This window comes from Coenobita brevimanus, chromosome 44, assembly GCF_032717465.1.
Source record: "Coenobita brevimanus isolate Jiangsu-jjx chromosome 44, ASM3271746v2, whole genome shotgun sequence".
Taxonomy (NCBI): domain Eukaryota; kingdom Metazoa; phylum Arthropoda; class Malacostraca; order Decapoda; family Coenobitidae; genus Coenobita; species Coenobita brevimanus.
Window position 1 is genome coordinate 18,649,988 of NC_136997.1, and position 26,250 is coordinate 18,676,237.

The 26,250-nt window shown below is 39.1% G+C and overlaps 1 protein-coding gene across 1 annotated transcript in view; it reads left to right on the forward strand.

Moving 5' to 3' along the window:
• The first annotated feature begins 765 nt into the window (after window positions 1-765).
• The window catches only part of LOC145397996 (glutamate receptor ionotropic, delta-2-like), a 176,039-nt gene continuing 150,554 nt past the window's right edge, over window positions 766-26,250 (forward strand). Inside the window, exons 1-2 of the mRNA XM_080270963.1 lie at window positions 766-820; window positions 2,935-3,971. Of these exons, the coding sequence (XP_080127089.1) occupies window positions 766-820; window positions 2,935-3,971 (1,092 nt within the window). The remainder of the gene's footprint in view (window positions 821-2,934; window positions 3,972-26,250) is intronic.

Sequence of the window (26,250 nt, forward strand, 5' to 3'; positions counted from 1 at the left end):
GTGGTATAATCACTTCAGTAATGGCCGAATGTCAGTTGAAGGCGATCCACGTCGTGGGAGGCCATCAACAGGCAGGAGTGCTGAAAATGTGATAACTGTCCAAGAAATTGCTAATGAAATTGGAATTAGCAATGGATCAACTCACAAAATTTTAATGGATAGTTTGGGCATGCAAAGACTTGCTGCCAAGTTCGTTCCAAAGCTCTTTTCACGTGAACAACGAGCTCTGCGAATAAACCTTACTCAAAACATGTCGAGGTGTGCAAATCTCAATCCAGACTTTCTGAAGACTGTTATCACTGGCGATGAGACTTTGGTGTACGGGTACGACCCAGTAATCAAATCACGGTCAGCCCATTGGAAGCATGCAGGATGGCCTCAGCCAAAAAAAGCACGACAGGTCGGCAGCAAGGTGATATGCATTTTGACTTCATTTTTCTCGACTAATGTGGCGTTGTGCATCACGAATACACTCCAGAATGTTAGACTGTGAACAAACATTACTACCTCGACATTATCTGTCGTCTTCATGACGCAGTTAGGAGGATGAGAACAGACCTTCGGAAAGTGACAAGTTAGAAGCTGCACCATGACAACGCCTCTTCCCATTCCTCTCAATTGAGTCAGGAATTTTTGGCCAAGAACAACATCCCGCAGGTCTGGCAGGTTCTCTGCTCACCAGACATGGCTCTGTGCGACTTTTGGTTGTTCCCCAAGCTCAAAACTCCTCTGAAGGGTTCCCGATTTGAGATGAGAGAAGAGATAATGACGAATGAGACGAAGCACCTGCAGGAGATACCAAAAACCGACTTTGAGGGGGGTTAGTGTCCTGGCTCAATAGGTTAGCTATTTTATTAGAGCCGAAGGTGGGATACTTTCTGAACAGACCTCGTATACATGCTTGGTCAAGTGTCTGTGTTTGTGCTTTAAGTGTGTGGAAGCAACAGTGGAAATACTACTACTAGCAATACCCCTTACACCTCCCCCAATCCCTGAAATGAAGCCTGAGAGTACTGTACATAGACAATATTTTTGCAACAATGACTAGTATCTGAGGAAGCCCCGAACAAAGTGAAACGTTACACATACAAAAATAAAAAGGCCTTTACCTTTAATTGGTGCTTTAATTAAGAAGTTTTACAGGCATACTATCCATACATTTATTATAGCCATTCTTACAAGATTTTTCCAACATTTGCCTTATCACAGCATTTCTTACATTTAGTTCTCTAACTTTCCACTTCATTTGCTTATCTCTCGAACATGGCTTTTGCAATCTCACTAATACATAGTCTTCCTATTCGTCAGCTTTTTTACATCATTCCTCGTTTCTACAGTTGTATTATTCATAGGAATCCGTTTCTTTCTTTTTGTATCCCCAAGTCGAGTCCTGCTAACTCTCAAGCATCTCAAAATAGTTCCTCCATCTCCTTATATTTCGTCTTTTTTTTTTTTTTTTTTTTTTTTACATATTGGACTCTGGACAAAGGATTCAGGGCCTATCCTCAAGTCTCAATAGTTCTCCTTTGGGCCCAGTAGTCCTACATATCCTCATGTCACCATTTCGGAGCAAACACCCACCAGCCATACTGAAAACATGCTAGGGCTGTCTTATACAGGACTGGTGTGCTGTTATTAGCTTGAGTACTTTTATGACCTCTCGGCTGGACATCTGGTGGATCAGAACAGTCTGCTTTTCATGAAATTTAAATCCTTATACTGTTCCCTGCCCCAGCAGGGATTCGAACCTGGGTCCATTAGGACTGCAGGCCGCCTCTCTACCGACTCTGCCACCGCCTCCCCCTTTTTCAACTTCATCTTAAGCAAATCCATTTTTTTTTTTTTTTTTTTTCACACTAAATACCTGCCAACTCCTTTACTAGCTATATTTTACAACTGCAAAGAATTTTCTGGAACTGGAGAAGGACATTTTCGTGCTATGGCACCAGTATAACTGGGCAGTTCTGTTACCATTTATTCAAACGAGCCTCAGTTCCCTGCCCCCCGACTGGAGGATGGTGGACTGTCAGAGAATGGCAGCTTCAACCAGCAGTCCACCGGGTTGACGTTTCAGATGAACTTGGAGCTTCAACCATTACTGCTGCTTCTAATTCGGATTCATTGTTTTATATACATATATATTATTTTCATCATGAATTTGTATTATTTCCAGCCTTTAGCAAGGCGAGGCGGTAGAGTTTGTGTGTGTGTCTGTGTGTGTGTATGTGTGTGTGTGTGTGTGTGTGTGTGTGTGTGTGTGTGTGTGTGTGTGTGTGTGTGTTGCCAAAATATTTCGAAAAGTTATGGACGAATTTTCACCAAATCTTAAGGAAATAGCCACTATGTGGATGTCGGAAGCCTATTATTTTATGTAAGAGTTTTACGAAAGACAACCGATTGCCAGCCGCCCTATGTTTTTAAATATGAACTGGCTTTCTGTGAAAGGCAGTGACTGGACTCTGTAGAGATTTGTGAATATTCGTCAAAGTTGGTTCATAAGTATATTTTCCCTTAGCCATCAACATATTTTGGCGGGCGATTAGCATTCGGGCCCTGAATGCTTTTTTCATTCTCAATGCATTCCTTTGTCATTTTACTACAACTACATTCGGGCATACAAGGAAACCATTTCATTCATTCCTTTTTCTGGTTGTTAAGCCTCTACATATCACCCAAAATCTTTCTAATTGACACCAATGTTAAACGTATAAAGATTAAGCATTTTTAGCCAAGCATTTCATGTACCGCTATGCACTCAACAGATTTTCAGTGATCTGATCGCTATATCTTTTTCTTGTTCACCTCCCACCATTTTCTTTCAGTAAAGAGCAGGTCAACGTTAGCAAAATGGAGAAAAAATTATGGAATTCCGTCCCCCGTCTGGTACACCACATGATCGATAACAGCCACTAACTTCGTTCTCTTCTGCCCCAGAAAACGTATTCCTGGCTCAAGACGTACTCAGCATGCTGGCGTCGGGGCCGCTGCATGACCAAAACCTTCTGCTGGTCACGGATGACCTGAGTCAACATTTACTGGATGTGGGCAGAGTGGTGTCGGTGGCAGGAGCTTCCCACACGCCCGTCCTCCTCGTCACTCAACACTCACTTCTCTACACAGCCCATCCCGCCCACCACACACAAGGTTCCCTCCTCACCGCCATCCTCCTCTTCCAACACGACCCCACTGCCTTCCTTCTCCCCCTGGCAGACAACAAACACTGGAACCCCAGCTACCTCGTCCTCTTCTGCCTGGACCCGAACCTGAACACCACCATCGTCCTCAGCCAGCCCGTCGTCCAGCGATCCAGGTTCATCCTTCTGCTCCAGCCAGCTGCCAATGCCAGCCGACCCCGCATTCTTGCCTACACCTCCAGACCTACAGATGTACACCACTCAGTCAAAAAGACTACATTAGGAGTCTGGAGTCCTGGCAAATTTCACAGTAGGGAGGCACTGTTTCCTCCCCACCTTCACGACTTTGGAGGTCAAGTTTTGAGGGTGCCAATGATATGCTATGATGAACCTTTCATTTACTATGACAGGAAAAACATGGCAGGTGATTGTATTGGTGCCAATGCAGAAGCTATAGAGATTATTGGTAATAAACTTAACTTTCGAACGAAATTTGTCCAGATGGATGAGGTAGTGTGGGGAGTCAAACGGAATGGGACATGGGTGGGGATGTTTCATGAGCTGATGTACAAAGATAAAGATCTGGTGATCAACACACAGTACATCACTCCTGACTCAATGAGTGACTTTGATTCGACTTACCCATATTGGGAAAGTGGTTTTGGAATAGTCCTGGAAGTACCTCAACCATTACCCCAGTGGAGGAACATCCTTTATCCTTTCTCCCCAGTAACATGGGGTTTCGTGTTTGTCACCACGGTGGTGATTTCCATTCCGTTGGCTTTCATCCTTCGCAGATTCCATCACACCAGCGACCCCACTGGTATCGCTCTCAAGGTGACGAATCACACAAACACAGCCAGCACTTTCTCTCTCTGTGTCACCACAACACTCACCCTTCATTAACAGTTATGCACTTTGCACTCGTCATCACTGCTTTCATATACCTTTATAACAGAAGAAGTACTGTTTATACTCAGTGTGGCTGCATCATTTACTCTGACAGTGAACTGTAATTTGTTTATAGCGTAACATATTTCATTGTCAATTAATCAAACACCATTTTTTTTATTGTTTTCAGGCCAGCTTTAACTGTATAAATTCTGCTTTCTAGTGTGACAAAGTTACCCTTATACTTTCTTTCTGTTTAATTGTGTGCACTCACTAGATATCATTGGAATCAGTTTGCCTAACGCTTGGGATAAGCACTTGCCCTACTTGAGGCAAAACAAAATCACCGTCAATATTTTAGTTAGGAGTATACCAACTCCCCTTGCTATGTTTATTGCATACACTGCGATATGGACTATGAATAGCAGAAAGTGAAGCCCTTTGCAAATATTTCAAACAAGAAATTAGCGTTGTTACTGACAAGGAAAGCACCGTATTGATGAAGGCGTCCTTTCAGTACATAATAAAGTAGAGCGGCCAGGGAGGAAACAGATTTTAAGAAAGTAGTATAGAAACAAAATTACTGGATTATGCTATCATCTACTGGCCGTATATTGTAGAAAGGAAATATTTAGATATATATACAAGTGGTAGTGATAAAGTACTCAACACACCACCAGAACACAAAATGCTGTCTTCTTTCACTGCTCTTTTACAGGAGTATGTCAACATATTCATCTAAACATATTTTTCAGCTGCGCCTCAGCACACTATCTGCCTATTTTAGTAAGGATGATCCTTTAAAACTGACTAATAATACATGACAGGATTGCATGGTCACTGAGCCCCAAGAGAATGGGCAAGAAATATCCCCACCCTTGTCCCATATGAGGGTGATGACCATTTGAAGTTCACTGGACCAATGTCTGACTCGTTTCTATCAATTACCGTAGCAATTGTGACCTTTCCCTCGGTTTCCTCTCTGCTGAATACCTTAGCTTGCCTTCTAAGTCTCAGATTTTCCACATCTGAACCCAGCTGAGAGATAATCCTGGCAACACCCCTGTTCTGTGTCCTTTTACCTCCCCTACACTAATTTCCGTTCCAAATGTGATTTTTGTAGTCCAAAACTGTAATCTTCTGAATTTTCCATGCTGTGGCTAAGGCTATTCAGCCAGTCTTTGACTGATGTACCGGTATTATTTACTTGTTCAGTAACTATACCGAACACCAAAAATTATTTTGGTATCTCATTTCTAAAACGGAACAGTCTTTTCACTTCACATTTTATTATTCCTTCATTTATATCTCATTATTCTTCCATGGTTTCATCCTGATTAAAAGAGGTGCCGGACCATCCCATGCTGAGATACTGGTGTTGTACCTCTCTCTTTTTGTGTGTGTGTATATATATATATATATATATATATATATATATATATATATATATATATATATATGATTGTGTGCAACACATATTTTAGGAAAAGAGACAGTAGATTAATTACGTATGAGTCTGGGGGAAATAGCAGTCAGATAGATTATTTTCTGGTTAGGAGGGCCGATAGGAGGTTAGTGAGGGATGTTAAAGTTATAGGAAGTGAGGAGTGTGTGCAGCAGCACAAACTATTGATTTGTGATATGGTGCTTAAAGAACAAGTGATGAAAAAAAGGACTTATGTACCTAGGAGGAAAATATGGAAGCTGAAAAACCAAGTAGTAAGGGATGCCTTCTATAGCGAGTTGAGGAGAGTGGTGGCTGAACAGGGAGCTGTAGACAGAGGCGTTAATGAACAGTACAGAGCCCTCAAGAACAATTTCTTGAGAGTTACTGATGTAACATGCGGCTGGACAAGAGGACCACCAAGACATAAAGTAACTTGGTGGTGGGATGAGGGTGTAGAAGCTGCAATTAAGGAGAAAAGAAGGCTTTTCGGGGAATGGAAGAAGGGTGGTAGCAAAGAGGAATATTTGGCTGCCAAGCGTAGGGCTAGGAGAGAGGTATACAGGGCAAAGTCTGAGTCACAGAGACAATTACTTGATAACCTAAATCATGGGGAAAGGAAAAATATATTTAGGGTGGCAGGTCAGGTGAAGAGGGATAATCGGGATATCATAGGTGAGCAGTGTGTGAAGAATGATGAAGGAAGGGTAGTGGTGAACAGTGAGGATATTAAAGATGCATGGAGAGAGCATTATAGCCGGTTGTTGATTGAGGAATTTGACTGGGACAGGGAAGGTTTGGAGCCAGCAGATCCAGTGTCTGGCCCTTGGCCTTTGATTGATACTGCTACTGTGAGTGAGGCAATAGGCAGGATGAGGGTGGGGAAGGCAGCAGGTGTGTCTGGGTTGACTGCCGAAATGTTGAAGGCCTCAGGCGATATAGGGGTGAGTTTAGTCACTGACCTGATAAATAGGATTATTTATGAGTGTGTTGTCCCAGATGATTGGTTGAAGAGTGTAATTGTATATGTGTATAAAGGGAAGGGTGATGCCCTGGAAAGAGGAAATTATAGAGGTATAAAGCTTTTAGATCAGATAATGAAGGTAATGGAGAGAGTTTTAGAAGGTATGATTTGAGAAAGAGTGAATATTGATGAGATGCAGTTTGGGTTTATGCCAGGTAGGGGGACCACTGATGCCATATTCATTGTTCGACAGCTTCAGGAAAAATATATTGGTAGGAGAAGAGATCTTTATTTTGTTTTTGTTGATTTGGAAAAGGTCTTTGACAGAGTCCCTAGAGAGGTGGTGAAGTGGGCAATGAGAAAGCTTGGCTTGGAGGAGTGGCTGGTTAGGGTGGTTATGGCCATGTATGTGGGTGCTCACACCAAGGTGAGAGTGAATGGAGATTTGAGTGATGAGTTTTCCGTGAATGTTGGTGAGCATCAGGGGTCAGTCTTGAGTCCCATGTTGTTTATCATGGTACTTGAAGCCCTTTCACGTGACTTTAGAAACGGACTCTCGTGGGAGTTGTTGTATGCTGATGATTTGGTGTTGATTGCAGAGAATGAAAGGGAGGCGGAGGAAACCTTTAGGAAGTGGAGAGATGGTATGGGGCAAAAGGGTTTAAGGGTAAATGCAGAGAAAACAAAAGTGATGATATCTAGGGTTGGTGGCGGTACTGTCAAAGACGAGGGAGAGTGGCCATGTGCAGTTTGCCACAAGAGGGTGGGAAGTAATTCCATCTTGTGCGGTGTGTGATAAATTGGTGCGTAAGAGATGTAGTGGTATCAGAGGTAGACTGCGAGATAATGCTGATTTTATGTGTACGGCGTGCCGGGGTGAGCAGGTGGAGATCGTCAGACGTGAAAGGATTGAACTTGCTTGTGAATCTCTTGAGTGTGTGCAAGAGTTTTGTTATTTGGGAGACATGTTGTGTGCTGGAGGTGGGGCTGGAGCTAGCTCTGTGGCTAGGGTGAGAAGTGTTTGGAAGAAGTTCAGAGAGCTCTTGCCTCTCCTGACATTGAGAGGGCTCTCCCTACGTGCTAAGGGGTCTTTGTATGCAGCATGTGTTAGGAGTGTAATGCTGTATGGCAGTGAGACCTGGGCAGTGAAGGAGGAAGACATTCGCCGGCTCAGACGTACAGAAATGACAATGATTAGGTGGATGTGCAGTGCGTCCCTGCGTCCAAGGCCTGGAGGGGCTGGGTTTACAATGGAAGAGTTGAGAGGTAGGATGGGACTGGAGTGTATTGGTGTTGTGATGAGGAGAGGTAGACTGAGGTGGTTTGGACATGTGGAGAGGATTGGGGATGATAATTGGGTGAGGAAGGTGAGAAGTGTTAATATTGGGGGTGGGGTTACGAGGAGTAGACCGAGAAAGACATGGGACGAGGTCATTAAGTGTGACCTTATGGTTAAGGGACTGAACAGGGAGGCTGCAATGGATCGTGCAGCGTGGAGAGCCTCCATTAGGTGACCAAGGCCGACACAAGTAAGCATGTTGGAGCCTTTAAAAACGAAACGAAACGAAACGATATATATATATATATATATATATATATATATGAAAAAAAAGAAAAAAAAGATGGGATTATGAGAACTGTGTGTGGACTTTAGAGAAAGGGAAAGATAAGGATGCAATCCGTGAAAGCTGTAGAGTAAGAAAGTCAATGGACAATGCAACTAACGAGAGCGTGATATGATGGTATGGTCATATGGAGAGAATGGATATAAACAGGGAGGTGAAAAGGATTGTTGTGAATGAATTTGAACAAGAAAGGGGACATTGTTGGCCAAGAAGATGGTGGATGGAAATGTGAATGAGCGAGATGATGATATTAGGGAACTGACAGTGGGTGAAGCTGGCTGGGTGAATTTTGTACAAAGGAGTGCATGACAAAGGTTTTACCGTCAGATAGGTGATTATGAAACACATTAGTTTCGAATCACGGATCGAGAGAATTAACTGTTAATGGACAAGTGTGTAACCCATTGCGCTGGGTATCCTGTTTGTTAGTTTTCCTACTATCATTCTTTCCTTTGCTTTGAAAGAGCATTACAAGTTTCTCACATCAAATGGATAAGGGTAATGTTGCTAATAAATATATGTTCATGAATATATATATATATATATATATATATATATATATATATATATATATATATATATATTATATAAATATATATATATATAAATATATTGCTTCCGCCCAATAGAGAGGGGCCCGAACCGGTGAGTAGCGCCCCAGAAGGCTGCCCTATCCCCTATCAGTGGGTGTATAATGGCGGGATAGTTGCAGTGCCAAGGCGCGCTTGGAGGGTGTCCCTGCAGCTGTCCTGGCAGGGTGCCCCGAGGCCAATAGTAAGCTGGTGGGCTAGGGGTCCCAGATCCATTGCCTGGACCTGGGACTGTGCAGTGAGTGGGGCCTGTGGCATGTCTATCCCCCTTTATTAATCCTGATTATGACAGAACACAAGAATAAGTTTCAAAGCAAGCCTGAGGACAGTAAACCACCCAGGGGGATGAGGGTGGCTTCATGGAACCTGGGAAGTTTGACGGGAAGAGCGGGGGAAGTCGTTGAGGCATTCAGTAGAAGGTGGGTGGATGTGGCGTGTTTGTAGGAAGTCCGGTACAGGGGTGGATCAGCCAGAAAGATTGTTGGGAGGGACTGTTGCTATAAGTTGTTTTGGCAGGAGGGGACAGACGGATATGGGGGTGTTGGTGTGATGGTTGTGGAGAAATGGGTGGAATATGTTATGAATGTTATAAGAGTAAGCGATAGGATATTGGTAGTGAAAATTCTATTTGGTAGAAAGATAGCTGCAGATATATCGGCATATGCACTGGTAGGATTGGATGAAGCAGAGAAAGATAGATTTTGGGATGATTTAATGTGTGTAGTGGGTGGTATATGGGATGATGAGATAGTGGTTTTGGGAGGGGATTTAAATGGTCATGTAGGTGAAACAACACAAGGTTATGAAGGAGTACATGGTAGATGTGCATATGGTATAAGGAATGCGGAAGGGGAAAGGATACTCGAGTTTGGGGAGGCAACGGACATGATTGTGTGCAACACACATTTTAGGAAAAGAGAGAGTAGGTTAATTACGTATGAGTCTGGGGGAAATAGCAGTCAGATAGATTATTTTCTGGTTAGGAGGGCTGATAGGAGGTTAGTGAGGGATGTTAAAGTTATAGGAAGTGAGGAGTGTGTGCAGCAGCACAATCTATTGATTTGTGATATGGTGCTTAAAGAACGAGTGATGAAAAGGAGGATTTACGTACCTCGGAGGAAAGTATGGAAGCTGAAAAACCAAGTAGTAAAGGATGCCTTCTGTAGCGAGATGAGGAGAGTGGTGGCTGAACAGGGAGCCATAGACAGAGGCGTTAATGAACAGTACAGAGCTCTCAAGAACAATCTCTTGAGAGTTACTGATGTAACGTGTGGTTGGACAAGAGGACCACAAAGACATAAAGCAACTTGGTGGTGGGATGAGGGTGTAGAAGCTGCTGTTAGGGAGAAAAGGAGGCTTTTTCGGGAATGAAAGAAGGGTGGTAGGAAAGAAGAATACTTGACTGCCAAGCATAGGGCTAGAAGAGAGGTATACAGGGCGAAGTCTGAGCCACAGAGACTTTTACTTGATAACCTGAATCATGGGGAAAGGAAAAATATGATATTTAAGGTGGCAAATCAGATGAAGAGGGATAATCGGGATATTATAGGTGAGTAGTGTGTGAAGAATGTTGAAGGAAGGGTAGTGGTGAACAGCGGGGATATTAAAGATGCATAGAGAGACTATTATAGCCGGTTGTTGATTGAGGAATTTGACTGGGACAGGGAAGGTTTGGAGCCAGCAGATCCAGTGTTTGGCCCTTGGCCTTTGATTGATGCTGCTACTGTGAGTGAGGCAATAGGCAGGATGAAAGTGGGGAAGGCAGCAGGTGTGTCTAGGTTGACTGCCGAAATGTTGAAAGGCTAAGGAGATATAGGGGTGAGGTTAGTCATTGACCTAATAAATATGATTATTTATGAGTGTGTTGTCCCAGATGATTGGCTGAAGAGTGTAATTGTAAATGTGTATAAAGGGAAGGGTGATGCCCTGGAAAGAGGAAATTACAGAGGTATAAAGCTTTTAAATCAGATAATGAAGGTAATGGAGAGAGTTTTAGAAGGTATGATTAGAGAAAGAGTGAATATTGATGAAATGCAGTTTGGGTTTACGCCAGGTAGGGGGACCACTGATGCCATATTCATTGTTCGACAGCTTCAGGAAAAATATATTGGTAGGAGAAGGGATCTGTATTTTGTTTTTGTTGATTTGGAAAAGGTCTTTGACAGAGTCCCTAGAGGGGTGGTGAAGTGGGCAATGAGAAAGTTTGGCCTGGAGGAGTGGTTGGTTAGGGTGGTTATGGCTATGTATGTGGGTGCTTGCACCCAGGTAACAGTAAATGGAGATTTGAGTGATGAGTTTTCCGCGAACTATGGTGTGCATCAGGGGTCAGTTTTGAGTCCCATGTTGTTTATCATGGTACTTGAAGCCCTCTCACGTGACTTTAGAAAAGGACTCCCGTGAAAGATGTTGTATGTTCATGATTTGGTGTTGATTGCAGAGAACGAAAGGGAGGCGGAGGAAAGGTTTAGGAAGTGGAGAGATGGTATGGGGCACAAGGGCTTAAGGGTAAATGCAGATAAAACAAAATTAATGATATCTAGGGTTGGTGGCGGTACTGTCAATGACGAGGGAGAGTGGCCATGTGCAGTTTGCCACAAGGGCGTGGGAAGTAATTCTATCTTGTGCAGTGTTTGTGATAAATGGGTGCACAAGAGATGAAGTGGTATCAGAGGTAGACTGCGAGATAATGCTGATTTTATGTGTGCAGTGTGTCGGGGAGAGCAGGTGGAGATTGTCAGGCGTGAAAGGATTGAACTTGTTGGTGAATCTCTTGAGTGTGTGGAAGAGTTTTGTTATTTGGGAGACATGTTGTGTGCTGGAGGTGGGGCTGGAGCTAGCTCTGTGGCTAGGATGAGAAGTAGTTGGAAGAAGTTCAGGGAGCTCTTGCCTCTTCTGACATTGAGAGGGCTCTCCCTACGTGCTAAGGGGTCTTTGTATGCAGCATGTGTTAGGAGTGTAATGCTGTATGGTAGTGAGACCTGGGCAGTAAAGGAGGAGGATATTCGCCGGCTTAGACATACAGAAATGACAATGATTAGGTGGATGTGTAGTGTGTCCCTGTGTGCAAGGTCCGGGGGGGCTGGGTTTATGATGGAAGAGTTGAGAGGTAGGATGTGACTAGAGTGTATTGGTGTTGTGATGAGGAGAGGTAGATTGAGATGGTTTGGACATGTGGAGAGGATGGGGAATAATAATTGGGTGACGAAGGTGAGAAATGTTAATATTGGGGGTGGGGTTATGAGGGGTAGACCGAGAAAGACATGGGACGAGGTCATTAAGTGTGACCTTTGGGTTAAGGGACTGAACAGGGAGGCTGCAATGGATTGAGCTGCGTAGAAAGCCCCCATTAGGTGATCAAGACCGACGCATGCAAGCATGTTAGAGCCTTTAAAAATGAAACGAAACGATGAAACGATCTATCTATCTATCTATCTTTCTATCTATATATTTGTTTCTATCTATCTATCTATCTATCTATATATTTCTATATCTATATATTGATATCTATATATTTCTATATCTATATATTGATATCTATATATTTCTATATCTATATATATATATATCCATATATTTCCATATCTATCTATCTATCTATATAAAGGTAGATAGATAGATAGATAGATAGATGTGTGTGTGTGTGTGTGTGTGTGTGTGTGTGTGCGGACCGAATATCCGCATCCTCATCCTGTCTGTCTATCTATCTATCTATTGCCAGACGCCTTATGCCCGTATGGGGTGGCCACAAACATATCCCCTCTATGTCGCCCTGTCCCCCGGCATTTCACTGCCCATCTCCCAGCTCACACACCCCTCTCTCATATATCTCTCCACTCCATCCTTCTATCTCATCCTTGGCCTCCCCCCATACTCTCCCCCCTCCGCCTCAATCACATACACTCTCCTCATCAGTCTCTCGCTCTCCATCCTCTCCAGATGGCCAAACCACCTCAGTGTATTTCTTCTAACGCTTCCTATCACATCCACATCCACACCACAACGCTCCTGCACTTCCTCATTTGTCATTCTGTCTCTCCATGTGACTCCACATGCTCCTCTCAAATAACACATTCCACTGCTCTCAGTCTTGACTTCTGTCACTCCAACAAGGTCCAAGCTTCACTTCCATACGTTAGAGCTTTTATAACAATACTGTCATGTAGTAACTTTTGCACTTCCATGCTCACTTCCCTGTACCTTATCACTACATTCAAGGATCCACCAACCTTTCTTCTTAGCTCTACCCTTTCAAGCACTTGACCCTCTAAACTTCCATCCGTACTCATCACACTGTCCAAGTACTTAAACACACATTTTCCATTTCCTCCTCGTCCAAACTCACTACACATTCACTGACTTCACTTCTCTCGAAGACCATAATTTTACTCTTCCCTATATTCACCTTTAGATTCCGTTTCTTACACACTCTCCCAAACTCACCCATCAAGCCTTGTAGCTCCCTTTCGTCTTCACTTAATAACACAGTATCATATTCATGTCATAAACAAGACTTTGTAGTTACTTGTGGAGAAGTTATATATATATATATATATATATATATATATATATATATATATATATATATATATATATATATATATATATATATATATTTTAGACTTGTGGACGAGCGGTTGTTATACTTAAGTTGTAGGTACGTTGATAATTTTGGTTCCCATTTGTCATGCAATGACAAAGGAGAGATAAAGAATAGTATGGGACTATTTTTATTTGTCTTGATAATGTTAACAGTCTCTCACACACGAGTGAAGTTAAGTAGAGTCCCGCTAGCTACCTCCTGTCTTGCTCTCTCTCTCTCTCTCTCTCTCTCTCAAGTTGCTAAGCCTTCCTCCCTACACCCTGCCGATTCTATGGCCTCTCTTCTTCTCAGTTTTCTTTCCTAAATTCTGATGAAACAGGAGTCGTGTCACGTGTGTTCCCTGTGGTTGGAAAGTTCTAGAAGCCTGTGTGTGAGTATGTGTGTATGTGTGTGTATGATCACTAAGCTTTGTTCACCTGGTGTATCACTGACAAACTAACTGCGTCATCTCCTGACTGGCTACTTCGTAATCTGTCGTCAGCTTTTCCTCAGTGTAACTTGCAAGATCATTTCCCATTCCCAGGCTCGCATAGAGCTGTCTGTCTGTCTATTTATCTATCTATCTATTATGATTTGTAATTATAATATGGAGTCCTAACATATGCTCGGTACACGCCACTGGAGATCCTCAAACAGCAATTATCACTGACATATGCTAATCTATTAGTATATAATATTGATTATAATATTGAATACATATAATATTTATAGTAAATAGTAATTATTCAGTAATATTACATTTTAAACAAGTTGTATACATATTTGAATAAATCCATTAAAAGTAAACTATTTAACTGTAATACAGTATGTACTTGGGTTATTGTAGTGAAATGCATACATGCAAGAAAAAAAATAGTTTAAAATTAAGATTAAGGTAAGAGTTATTGATATTTCATTTAAAGATAATGGTACTGGTAATACAGAATTGTGGTATAGTTGTATGACTTATAACATTGTGGTAGCATTCTGGTAATACATAATTGTAACATTTTATGAATTGTTACAAAATATTGTGGTAATGCATAATTGTGTTGGCCTTATAATTGTAGTTACATTTTGTTAATGCAACTGTTACATAAGTGTCTTGGCCTTATAATTGTAGTTAAAGTTACATAAAAGTTACATCTTGTTAATGCAATTGTTACATAACTGGCAAAGTGTAACATAATGCAATCGTTTTTCGTTACATAATAGTTACATATCGTTTGTAGTTACATAACTGTAGTTAAAGTTACATAAAAGTTACATCTTGTTAATGCAACTGTTACGTAAATGGTACATATTGTTTGTAGTTACATAATTGTAGCAAGTGTAACATAATGCAATCGTTTGTCATTACATAATTGTTACATATCGTTTGTAGTTACATAATTGTAGCAAGTGTAACATAATGCAATCGTTTGTCGTTACATAATTGTAATAATTGCAGTCCTGACACATGAATCCGGTCATACTGCGGTCGATGATAGTGATGATGTGCCATGCCACTTGCTTGTGGAGACAACAATTTGCTTTTTTGTTTGTAGTTAATGTGGTATTTTGGCATTTGTAGTAACACTTACACTTATTTTCATTTGTTTCTTATGTAATCTTACTCTATTCCTTTTTCTTTCTTTCTTTTTCTTTTTTTTTGTATGTATTGATTTTCTATAGTTTGCTTTTCTTCGTTTGTCTACGCTTTTTCTGTGTTTTTCATGGTTACATAATTGCTGGCTATTTTCCTTGGGATCCTTTTTTAAGGTTTAGTTTATATTGCACAGTTATTACTGAAAATGATATTATATAATCCCATATTTTATTTTATATAAAAAAATATATATACACTATATACAGTATTAACTATATACACTGACTTGTTCTTCACTTGTACCTATCATGGGTAATATGTGTGTCAGCACTGTGTGGAAATCATTGTCTTCACGCTTGTGTTGAAGATGTTCACTCTTGCTAACGTCATTTGTGTTGGCCATTTTTTTTTCTCTAGTTTACCTTGCAACTTAATTTATATGTTTCCACTAGGTAGCTTTAATTAATAAATGTTTAATACAGTTCTTTTAATCGCTCACTGAGTAACTGTGATGGTATATTTTCTTTATCTCTTTGTAGATATAATAATGTATAGCTGTATGTATGAAACACGTATTTTATGTAGGTATAAATGGTAACACTCGTTGGTAGTAAATAATTGCTATAATAAATCAATGAATATATACAGCATAGAATATTTATTGTTGGTGATTATTTAGTGTTTGAGTTATGCAGATAACTGAGGTAAGTATGTGTATTGAAGCTGTAACTATACAGCACGTTTTATATGTTTGTGCAGAAGCTTATTGTCTATCACTGTGTATTGTATAAATGAAGTAACTATGTAACTCACTAATTTTTACCGTGGTGGGAATGGTGTTTGTGATGGTGCAGGTGGTGAGTTGACTGACGTGGCGTCCTTTCAGCGAGCACGCATGATGACGTCGACTTCCCACACTGGTAGCTGTGGTGAGTGAATGAGTAGCGATGAGTAACTTGAGTGAAGATGAGTGAGTAGGATGAGTTGTGAATATGGACTTGGTATTTGCTTCGTCGTCTTGACCTCTTGACTCCTGCGTCAGCGGTGGAGGTTGGGTGGATGTAGCAGAGAGAGGAGGGTGAGGTCTTGTAGTTGTGAGTTATGAGTCGTGTCTCACTCTTCGTTTGTTTGTTTTGTTTTTCTTTGTCGATGTTTTCTCGGTCCTTTTCTCTTGTGATTCACTCGTTGTGGGATGAAGACTGCCGCTACTTGTAGGTGCATGTAGAAGATTATACAGACAACTCGTAGAGTTGTTACTTGTAGTTGATTGTAGATGGTTGTAGTTCGTTGGTTCGTCGTAGAAATTTCAAGATTGTTTGTATCAGTACTTTGTTAAACTACTTGCAAGGCGTCCTGTGACCTCTTCACCTCTACATCAGCGTGATGATCGGGGAGACGGAGGGGGTATTTTTTTGTTTTCAAGCTTGATATTTTGTAGGAATTCACTGCTGATTCGTAGACGAGGTTCGTATGCGTTCACTGCTACCAAATGTCATAAAAATAGACTTTGTAATTACTTGTAGTGGAGTTATATATATTAGACTTGTGGACGAGCGGTTGTTATACTTGAGTTGTTTGTACGTTGATAATCTTGGTTCCCATTTGTCATGCAATGACAAAGGAGAAATAAAGAATAGTATGGGACTATTTTTATTTGTCTTCATAATGTTAACAGTCTCTCACACACGAGTGAAGTTAAGTAGAGTCCCGCTAGCTACCTCCTGTCTTGCTCTCTCTCTCTCTCTCTCTCTCTCTCTCTCTCTCTCTCTCTCTCTCAAGTTGCTAAGCCTTCCTCCCTACACCCTGCCGATTCTATGGCCTCTCTTCTTCTCAGTTTTCTTTCCTAAATTCTGATGAAACAGGAGTCGTGTCACGTGTGTTCCCTGTGGTTGGAAAGTTCTAGAAGCCTGTGTGTGAGTATGTGTGTATGTGTGTGTATGATCACTAAGCTTTGTTCACCTGGTGTATCACTGACAAACTAACTGCGTCATCTCCTGACTGGCTACTTCGTAATCTGTCGTCAGCTTTTCCTTAGTGTAACTTGCAAGATCATTTCCCATTCCCAGGCTCGCATAGAGCTGTCTGTCTGTCTATTTATCTATCTATCTATTATGATTTGTAATTATAATATGGAGTCCTAACATATGCTCGGTACAAGCCACTGGAGATCCTCAAACAGCAATTATCACTGACATATGCTAATCTATTAGTATATAATATTGATTATAATATTGAATACATATAATATTTATAGTAAATAGTAATTATTCAGTAATATTACATTTTAAACAAGTTGTATACATATTTGAATAAATCCATTAAAAGTAAACTATTTAACTGTAATACAGTATGTACTTGGGTTATTGTAGTGAAATGCATACATGCAAGAAAAAAAATAGTTTAAAATTAAGATTAAGGTAAGAGTTATTGATATTTCATTTAAAGATAATGGTACTGGTAATACAGAATTGTGGTATAGTTGTATGACTTATAACATTGTGGTAGCATTGTGGTAATACATAATTGTAACATTTTATGAATTGTTACAAAATATTGTGGTAATGCATAATTGTGTTGGCCTTATAATTGTAGTTACATTTTGTTAATGCAACTGTTACATAAGTGTCTTGGCCTTATAATTGTAGTTAAAGTTACATAAAAGTTACATCTTGTTAATGCAATTGTTACATAACTGGCAAAGTGTAACATAATGCAATCGTTTTTCGTTACATAATAGTTACATATCGTTTGTAGTTACATAACTGTAGTTAAAGTTACATAAAAGTTACATCTTGTTAATGCAACTGTTACGTAAATGGTACATATTGTTTATAGTTACATAATTGTAGCAAGTGTAACATAATGCAATCGTTTGTCATTACATAATTGTTACATATCGTTTGTAGTTACATAATTGTAGCAAGTGTAACATAATGCAATCGTTTGTCGTTACATAATTGTAATAATTGCAGTCCTGACACATGAATCCGGTCATACTGCGGTCGATGATAGTGATGATGTGCCATGCCACTTGCTTGTGGAGACAACAATTTGCTTTTTTGTTTGTAGTTAATGTGGTACATTGGCATTTGTAGTAACACTTACACTTATTTTCATTTGTTTCTTATGTGATCTTACTCTATTCCTTTTTCTTTCTTTCTTTTTCTTTTTTTTTTTGTATGTATTGATTTTCTATAGTTTGCTTTTCTTCGTTTGTCTACGCTTTTTCTGTGTTGTTCATGGTTGCATAATTGCTGGCTATTTTCCTTGGGATCCTTTTTTAAGGTTTAGTTTATATTGCACAGATATTACTGAAAATGATATTATATAATCCCATATTTTGTTATTTTATATAAAAAAAAATATATACACTATATATAGTATTAACTATATACACTGACTTGTTCTTCACTTGTACCTATCGTGGGTAATATGTGTGTCAGCACTGTGTGGAAATCATTGTCTTCACGCTTGTGTTGAAGATGTTCACTCTTGCTAACGTCATTTGTGTTGGCCATTTTTTTTCACTACTTTACCTTGCAACTTAATTTATATGTTTCCACAAGGTACCTTTAATTAATAAATGTTTAATACAGTTCTTTTAATCGCTCACTGAGTAACTGTGATGGTATATTTTCTTTATCTCTTTGTAGATATAATAATGTATAGCTGTATGTATGAAACACGTATTTTATGTAGGTATAAATGGTAACACTCGTTGGTAGTAAATAATTGCTATAATAAATCAATGAATATATACAACATAGAATATTTATTGTTGGTGATTATTTAGTGTTTGAGTTATGCAGATAACTGAGGTAAGTATGTGTATTGAAGCTGTAACTATACAGCACGTTTTATATGTTTGTGCAGAAGCTTATTGTCTATCACTGTGTATTGTATAAATGAAGTAACTATGTAACTCACTAATTTTTACCGTGGTGGGAATGGTGTTTGTGATGGTGCAGGTGGTGAGTTGACTGACGTGGCGTCCTTTCAGCGAGCACGCATGATGACGTCGACTTCCCACACTGGTAGCTGTGGTGAGTGAATGAGTAGCGATGAGTAACTTGAGTGAAGATGAGTGAGTAGGATGAGTTGTGAATATGGACTTGGTATTTGCTTCGTCGTCTTGACCTCTTGACTCCTGCGTCAGCGGTGGAGGTTGGGTGGATGTAGCAGAGAGAGGAGGGTGAGGTCTTGTAGTTGTGAGTTATGAGTCGTGTCTCACTCTTCGTTTGTTTGTTTTGTTTTTCTTTGTCGATGTTTTCTCGGTCCTTTTCTCTTGTGATTCACTCGTTGTGGGATGAAGACTGCCGCTACTTGTAGGTGCATGTAGAAGATTATACAGACAACTCGTAGAGTTGTTACTTGTAGTTGATTGTAGATGGTTGTAGTTCGTTGGTTCGTCGTAGAAATTTCAAGATTGTTTGTATCAGTACTTTGTTAAACTACTTGCAAGGCGTCCTGTGACCTCTTCACCTCTACATCAGCGTGATGATCGGGGAGACGGAGGGGGTATTTTTTTGTTTTCAAGCTTGATATTTTGTAGGAATTCACTGCTGATTCGTAGACGAGGTTCGTATGCGTTCACTGCTACCAAATGTCATAAAAATAGACTTTGTAATTACTTGTAGTGGAGTTATATATATTAGACTTGTGGACGAGCGGTTGTTATACTTGAGTTGTTTGTACGTTGATAATCTTGGTTCCCATTTGTCATGCAATGACAAAGGAGAGATAAAGAATAGTATGGGACTATTTTTATTTGTCTTGATAATGTTAACAGTCTCTCACACACGAGTGAAGTTAAGTAGAGTCCCGCTAGCTACCTCCTGTCTTGCTCTCTCTCTCTCTCTCTCTCTCTCTCAAGTTGCTAAGCCTTCCTCCCTACACCCTGCCGATTCTATGGCCTCTCTTCTTCTCAGTTTTCTTTCCTAAATTCTGATGAAACAGGAGTCGTGTCACGTGTGTTCCCTGTGGTTGGAAAGTTCTAGAAGCCTGTGTGTGAGTATGTGTGTATGTGTGTGTATGATCACTAAGCCTTGTTCACCTGGTGTATCACTGACAATCTAACTGCGTCATCTCCTGACTGGCTACTTCGTAATCTGTTGTCAGCTTTTCCTCAGTGTAACTTGCAAGATCATTTCCCAATCCCAGGCTCGCATAGAGCTGTCTGTCTGTCTATTTATCTATCTATCTATTATGATTTGTAATTATAATATGGAGTCCTAACATATGCTCGGTACACGCCACTGGAGATCCTCAAACAGCAATTATCACTGACATATGCTAATGTATTAGTATATAATATTGATTATAATATTGAATCCATATAATATTTATAGCAAATAGTAATTATTCAGTAATATTACATTTTAAACAAGTTGTATACATATTTGAATAAATCCATTAAAAATAAACTATTTAACTGTAATACAGTATGTACTTGGGTTATTGTAGTGAAATGCATACATGCAAGAAAAAAAAATAGTTTAAAATTAAGATTAAGGTAAGAGTTATTGATATTTCATTTAAAGATAATGGTACTGGTAATACAGAATTGTGGTATAGTTGTATGACTTATAACATTGTGGTAGCATTGTGGTAATACATATTGTAACATTTTATGAATTGTTACAAAATATTGTGGTAATGCATAATTGTGTTGGCCTTATAATTGTAGTTACATTTTGTTAATGCAACTGTTACATAAGTGTCTTGGCCTTATAATTGTAGTTAAAGTTACATAAAAGTTACATCTTGTTAATGCAATTGTTACATAACTGGCAAAGTGTAACATAATGCAATCGTTTTTCGTTACATAATTGTTACATATCGTTTGTAGTTACATAACTGTAGTTAAAGTTACATAAAAGTTACATCTTGTTAATGCAACTGTTACGTAAATGGTACATATTGTTTGTAGTTACATAATTGTAGCAAGTGTAACATAATGCAATCGTTTGTCATTACATAATTGTTACATATCGTTTGTAGTTACATAATTGTAGCAAGTGTAACATAATGCAATCGTTTGTCGTTACATAATTGTAATAATTGCAGTCCTGACACATGAATCCGGTCATACTGCGGTCGATGATAGTGATGATGTGCCATGCCACTTGCTTGTGGAGACAACAATTTGCTTTTTTGTTTGTAGTTAATGTGGTATTTTGGCATTTGTAGTAACACTTACACTTATTTTCATTTGTTTCTTATGTGATCTTACTCTATTCCTTTTTCTTTCTTTCTTTTTCTTTTTTTTTTGTATGTATTGATTTTCTATAGTTTGCTTTTCTTCGTTTGTCTACGCTTTTTCTGTGTTGTTCATGGTTACATAATTGCTGGCTATTTTCCTTGGGATCCTTTTTTAAGGTTTAGTTTATAATGCACAGTTATTACTGAAAATGATATTATATAATCCCATATTTTGTTATTTTATATAAAAAAATATATATACACTATATACAGTAATAACTATATACACTGACTTGTTCTTCACTTGTACCTATCGTGGGTAATGTGTGTCAGCACTGTGTGGAAATCATTGTCTTCACGCTTGTGTTGAAGATGTTCACTCTTGCTAACGTCATTTGTGTTGGCCATTTTTTTTTCTCTAGTTTACCTTGCAACTTAATTTATATGTTTCCACTAGGTAGCTTTAATTAATAAATGTTTAATACAGTTCTTTTAATCGCTCACTGAGTAACTGTGATGGTATATTTTCTTTATCTCTTTGTAGATATAATAATGTATAGCTGTACAGTATGTATGAAACACGTATTTTATGTAGGTATAAATGGTAACACTCGTTGGTAGTAAATAATTGCTATAATAAATCAATGAATATATACAGCATAGAATATTTATTGTTGGTGATTATTTAGTGTTTGAGTTATGCAGATAACTGAGGTAAGTATGTGTATTGAAGCTGTAACTATACAGCACGTTTTATATGTTTGTGCAGAAGCTTATTGTCTATCACTGTGTATTGTATAAATGAAGTAACTATGTAACTCACTAATTTTTACCGTGGTGGGAATGGTGTTTGTGATGGTGCAGGTGGTGAGTTGACTGACGTGGCGTCCTTTCAGCGAGCACGCATGATGACGTCGACTTCCCACACTGGTAGCTGTGGTGAGTGAATGAGTAGCGATGAGTAACTTGAGTGAAGATGAGTGAGTAGGATGAGTTGTGAATATGGACTTGGTATTTGCTTCGTCGTCTTGACCTCTTGACTCCTGCGTCAGCGGTGGAGGTTGGGTGGATGTAGCAGAGAGAGGAGGGTGAGGTCTTGTAGTTGTGAGTTATGAGTCGTGTCTCACTCTTCGTTTGTTTGTTTTGTTTTTCTTTGTCGATGTTTTCTCGGTCCTTTTCTCTTGTGATTCACTCGTTGTGGGATGAAGGCTGCCGCTACTTGTAGGTGCATGTAGAAGATTATACAGACAACTCGTAGAGTTGTTACTTGTAGTTGATTGTAGATGGTTGTAGTTCGTTGGTTCGTCGTAGAAATTTCAAGATTGTTTGTATCAGTACTTTGTTAAACTACTTGCAAGGCGTCCTGTGACCTCTTCACCTCTACATCACCGTGATGATCTGGGAGTCGGAGGGGGTATTTTTTTGTTTTCAAGCTTGATATTTTGTAGGAATTCACTGCTGATTCGTAGACGAGGTTCGTATGCGTTCACTGCTACCAAATGTCATAAAAATAGACTTTGTAATTACTTGTAGTGGAGTTATATATATTAGACTTGTGGACGAGCGGTTGTTATACTTGAGTTGTTTGTACGTTGATAATCTTGGTTCCCATTTGTCATGCAATGACAAAGGAGAGATAAAGAATAGTATGGGACTATTTTTATTTGTCTTGATAATGTTAACAGTCTCTCACACACGAGTGAAGTTAAGTAGAGTCCCGCTAGCTACCTCCTGTCTTGCTCTCTCTCTCTCTCTCTCTCTCTCTCTCTCTCTCTCAAGTTGCTAAGCCTTCCTCTCTACACCCTGCCGATTCTATGGCCTCTCTTCTTCTCAGTTTTCTTTCCTAAATTCTGATGAAACAGGAGTCGTGTCACGTGTGTTCCCTGTGGTTGGAAAGTTCTAGAAGCCTGTGTGTGAGTATGTGTGTATGTGTGTGTATGATCACTAAGCTTTGTTCACCTGGTGTATCACTGACAAACTAACTGCGTCATCTCCTGACTGGCTACTTCGTAATCTGTCGTCAGCTTTTCCTCAGTGTAACTTGCAAGATCATTTCCCATTCCCAGGCTCGCATAGAGCTGTCTGTCTGTCTATTTATCTATCTATCTATTATGATTTGGAATTATAAAATGGAGTCCTAACATATGCTCGGTACACGCCACTGGAGGTCCTCCAACAGCAATTATCACTTACATATGCTAATCTATTAGTATATAATATTGATTATAATATTGAATACATATAATATTTATAGTAAATAGTAATTATTCAGTAATATTACATTTTAAACAAGTTGTATACATATTTGAATAAATGCATTAAAAGTAAACTATTTAACTGTAATACAGTATGTACTTGGGTTATTGTAGTGAAATGCATACATGCAAGAAAAAAAAATAGTTTAAAATTAAGATTAAGGTAAGAGTTATTGATATTTCATTTAAAGATAATGGTACTGGTAATACAGAATTGTGGTATAGTTGTATGACTTATAACATTGTGGTAGCATTGTGGTAATACATAATTGTAACATTTTATGAATTGTTACAAAATATTGTGGTAATGCATAATTGTGTTGGCCTTATAATTGTAGTTACATTTTGTTAATGCAACTGTTACATAAGTGTCTTGGCCTTATAATTGTAGTTAAAGTTACATAAAAGTTACATCTTGTTAATGCAATTGTTACATAACTGGCAAAGTGTAACATAATGCAATCGTTTTTCGTTACATAATAGTTACATATCGTTTGTAGTTACATAACTGTAGTTAAAGTTACATAAAAGTTACATCTTGTTAATGCAACTGTTACGTAAATGGTACATATTGTTTGTAGTTACATAATTGTAGCAAGTGTAACATAATGCAATCGTTTGTCATTACATAATTGTTACATATCGTTTGTAGTTACATAATTGTAGCAAGTGTAACATAATGCAATCGTTTCTCGTTACATAATTGTAATAATTGCAGTCCTGACACATGAATCCGGTCATACTGCGGTCGATGATAGTGATGATGTGCCATGCCACTTGCTTGTGGAGACAACAATTTGCTTTTTTGTTTGTAGTTAATGTGGTATTTTGGTATTTGTAGTAACACTTACACTTATTTTCATTTGTTTCTTATGTGATCTTACTCTATTCCTTTTTCTTTCTTTCTTTTTCTTTTTTTTTTGTATGTATTGATTTTCTATAGTTTGCTTTTCTTCGTTTGTCTACGCTTTTTCTGTGTTGTTCATGGTTACATAATTGCTGGCTATTTTCCTTGGGATCCTTTTTTAAGGTTTAGTTTATATTGCACAGATATTACTGAAAATGATATTATATAATCCCATATTTTGTTATTTTATATAAAAAAATATATATACACTATATACAGTATTAACTATATACACTGACTTGTTCTTCACTTGTACCTATCGTGGGTAATATGTGTGTCAGCACTGTGTGGAAATCATTGTCTTCACGCTTGTGTTGAAGATGTTCACTCTTGCTAACGTCATTTGTGTTGGCCATTTTTTTTTCTCTAGTTTACCTTGCAACTTAATTTATATGTTTCCACTAGGTAGCTTTAATTAATAAATGTTTAATACAGTTCTTTTAATCGCTCACTGAGTAACTGTGATGGTATATTTTCTTTATCTCTTTGTAGATATAATAATGTATAGCTGTATGTATGAAACACGTATTTTATGTAGGTATAAATGGTAACACTCGTTGGTAGTAAATAATTGCTATAATAAATCAATGAATATATACAGCATAGAATATTTATTGTTGGTGATTATTTAGTGTTTGAGTTATGCAGATAACTGAGGTAAGTATGTGTATTGAAGCTGTAACTATACAGCACGTTTTATATGTTTGTGCAGAAGCTTATTGTCTATCACTGTGTATTGTATAAATGAAGTAACTATGTAACTCACTAATTTTTACTGTGGTGGGAATGGTGTTTGTGATGGTGCAGGTGGTGAGTTGACTGACGTGGCGTCCTTTCAGCGAGCACGCATGATGACGTCGACTTCCCACACTGGTAGCTGTGGTGAGTGAATGAGTAGCGATGAGTAACTTGAGTGAAGATGAGTGAGTAGGATGAGTTGTGAATATGGACTTGGTATTTGCTTCGTCGTCTTGACCTCTTGACTCCTGCGTCAGCGGTGGAGGTTGGGTGGATGTAGCAGAGAGAGGAGGGTGAGGTCTTGTAGTTGTGAGTTATGAGTCGTGTCTCACTCTTCGTTTGTTTGTTTTGTTTTTCTTTGTCGATGTTTTCTCGGTCCTTTTCTCTTGTGATTCACTCGTTGTGGGATGAAGACTGCCGCTACTTGTAGGTGCATGTAGAAGATTATACAGACAACTCGTAGAGTTGTTACTTGTAGTTGATTGTAGATGGTTGTAGTTCGTTGGTTCGTCGTAGAAATTTCAAGATTGTTTGTATCAGTACTTTGTTAAACTACTTGCAAGGCGTCCTGTGACCTCTTCACCTCTACATCAGCGTGATGATCGGGGAGACGGAGGGGGTATTTTTTGTTTTCAAGCTTGATATTTTGTAGGAATTCACTGCTGATTCGTAGACGAGGTTCGTATGCGTTCACTGCTACCAAATGTCATAAAAATAGACTTTGTAATTACTTGTAGTGGAGTTATATATATTAGACTTGTGGACGAGCGGTTGTTATACTTGAGTTGTTTGTACGTTGATAATCTTGGTTCCCATTTGTCATGCAATGACAAAGGAGAGATAAAGAATAGTATGGGACTATTTTTATTTGTCTTGATAATGTTAACAGTCTCTCACACACGAGTGAAGTTAAGTAGAGTCCCGCTAGCTACCTCCTGTCTTGCTCTCTCTCTCTCTCTCTCTCTCTCTCTCTCTCTCTTAAGTTGCTAAGCCTTCCTCCCTACACCCTGCCGATTCTATGGCCTCTCTTCTTCTCAGTTTTCTTTCCTAAATTCTGATGAAACAGGAGTCGTGTCACGTGTGTTCCCTGTGGTTGGAAAGTTCTAGAAGCCTGTGTGTGAGTATGTGTGTATGTGTGTGTATGATCACTAAGCTTTGTTCACCTGGTGTATCACTGACAAACTAACTGCGTCATCTCCTGACTGGCTACTTCGTAATCTGTCGTCAGCTTTTCCTCAGTGTAACTTGCAAGATCATTTCCCATTCCCAGGCTCGCATAGAGCTGTCTGTCTGTCTATTTATCTATCTATCTATTATGATTTGTAATTATAATA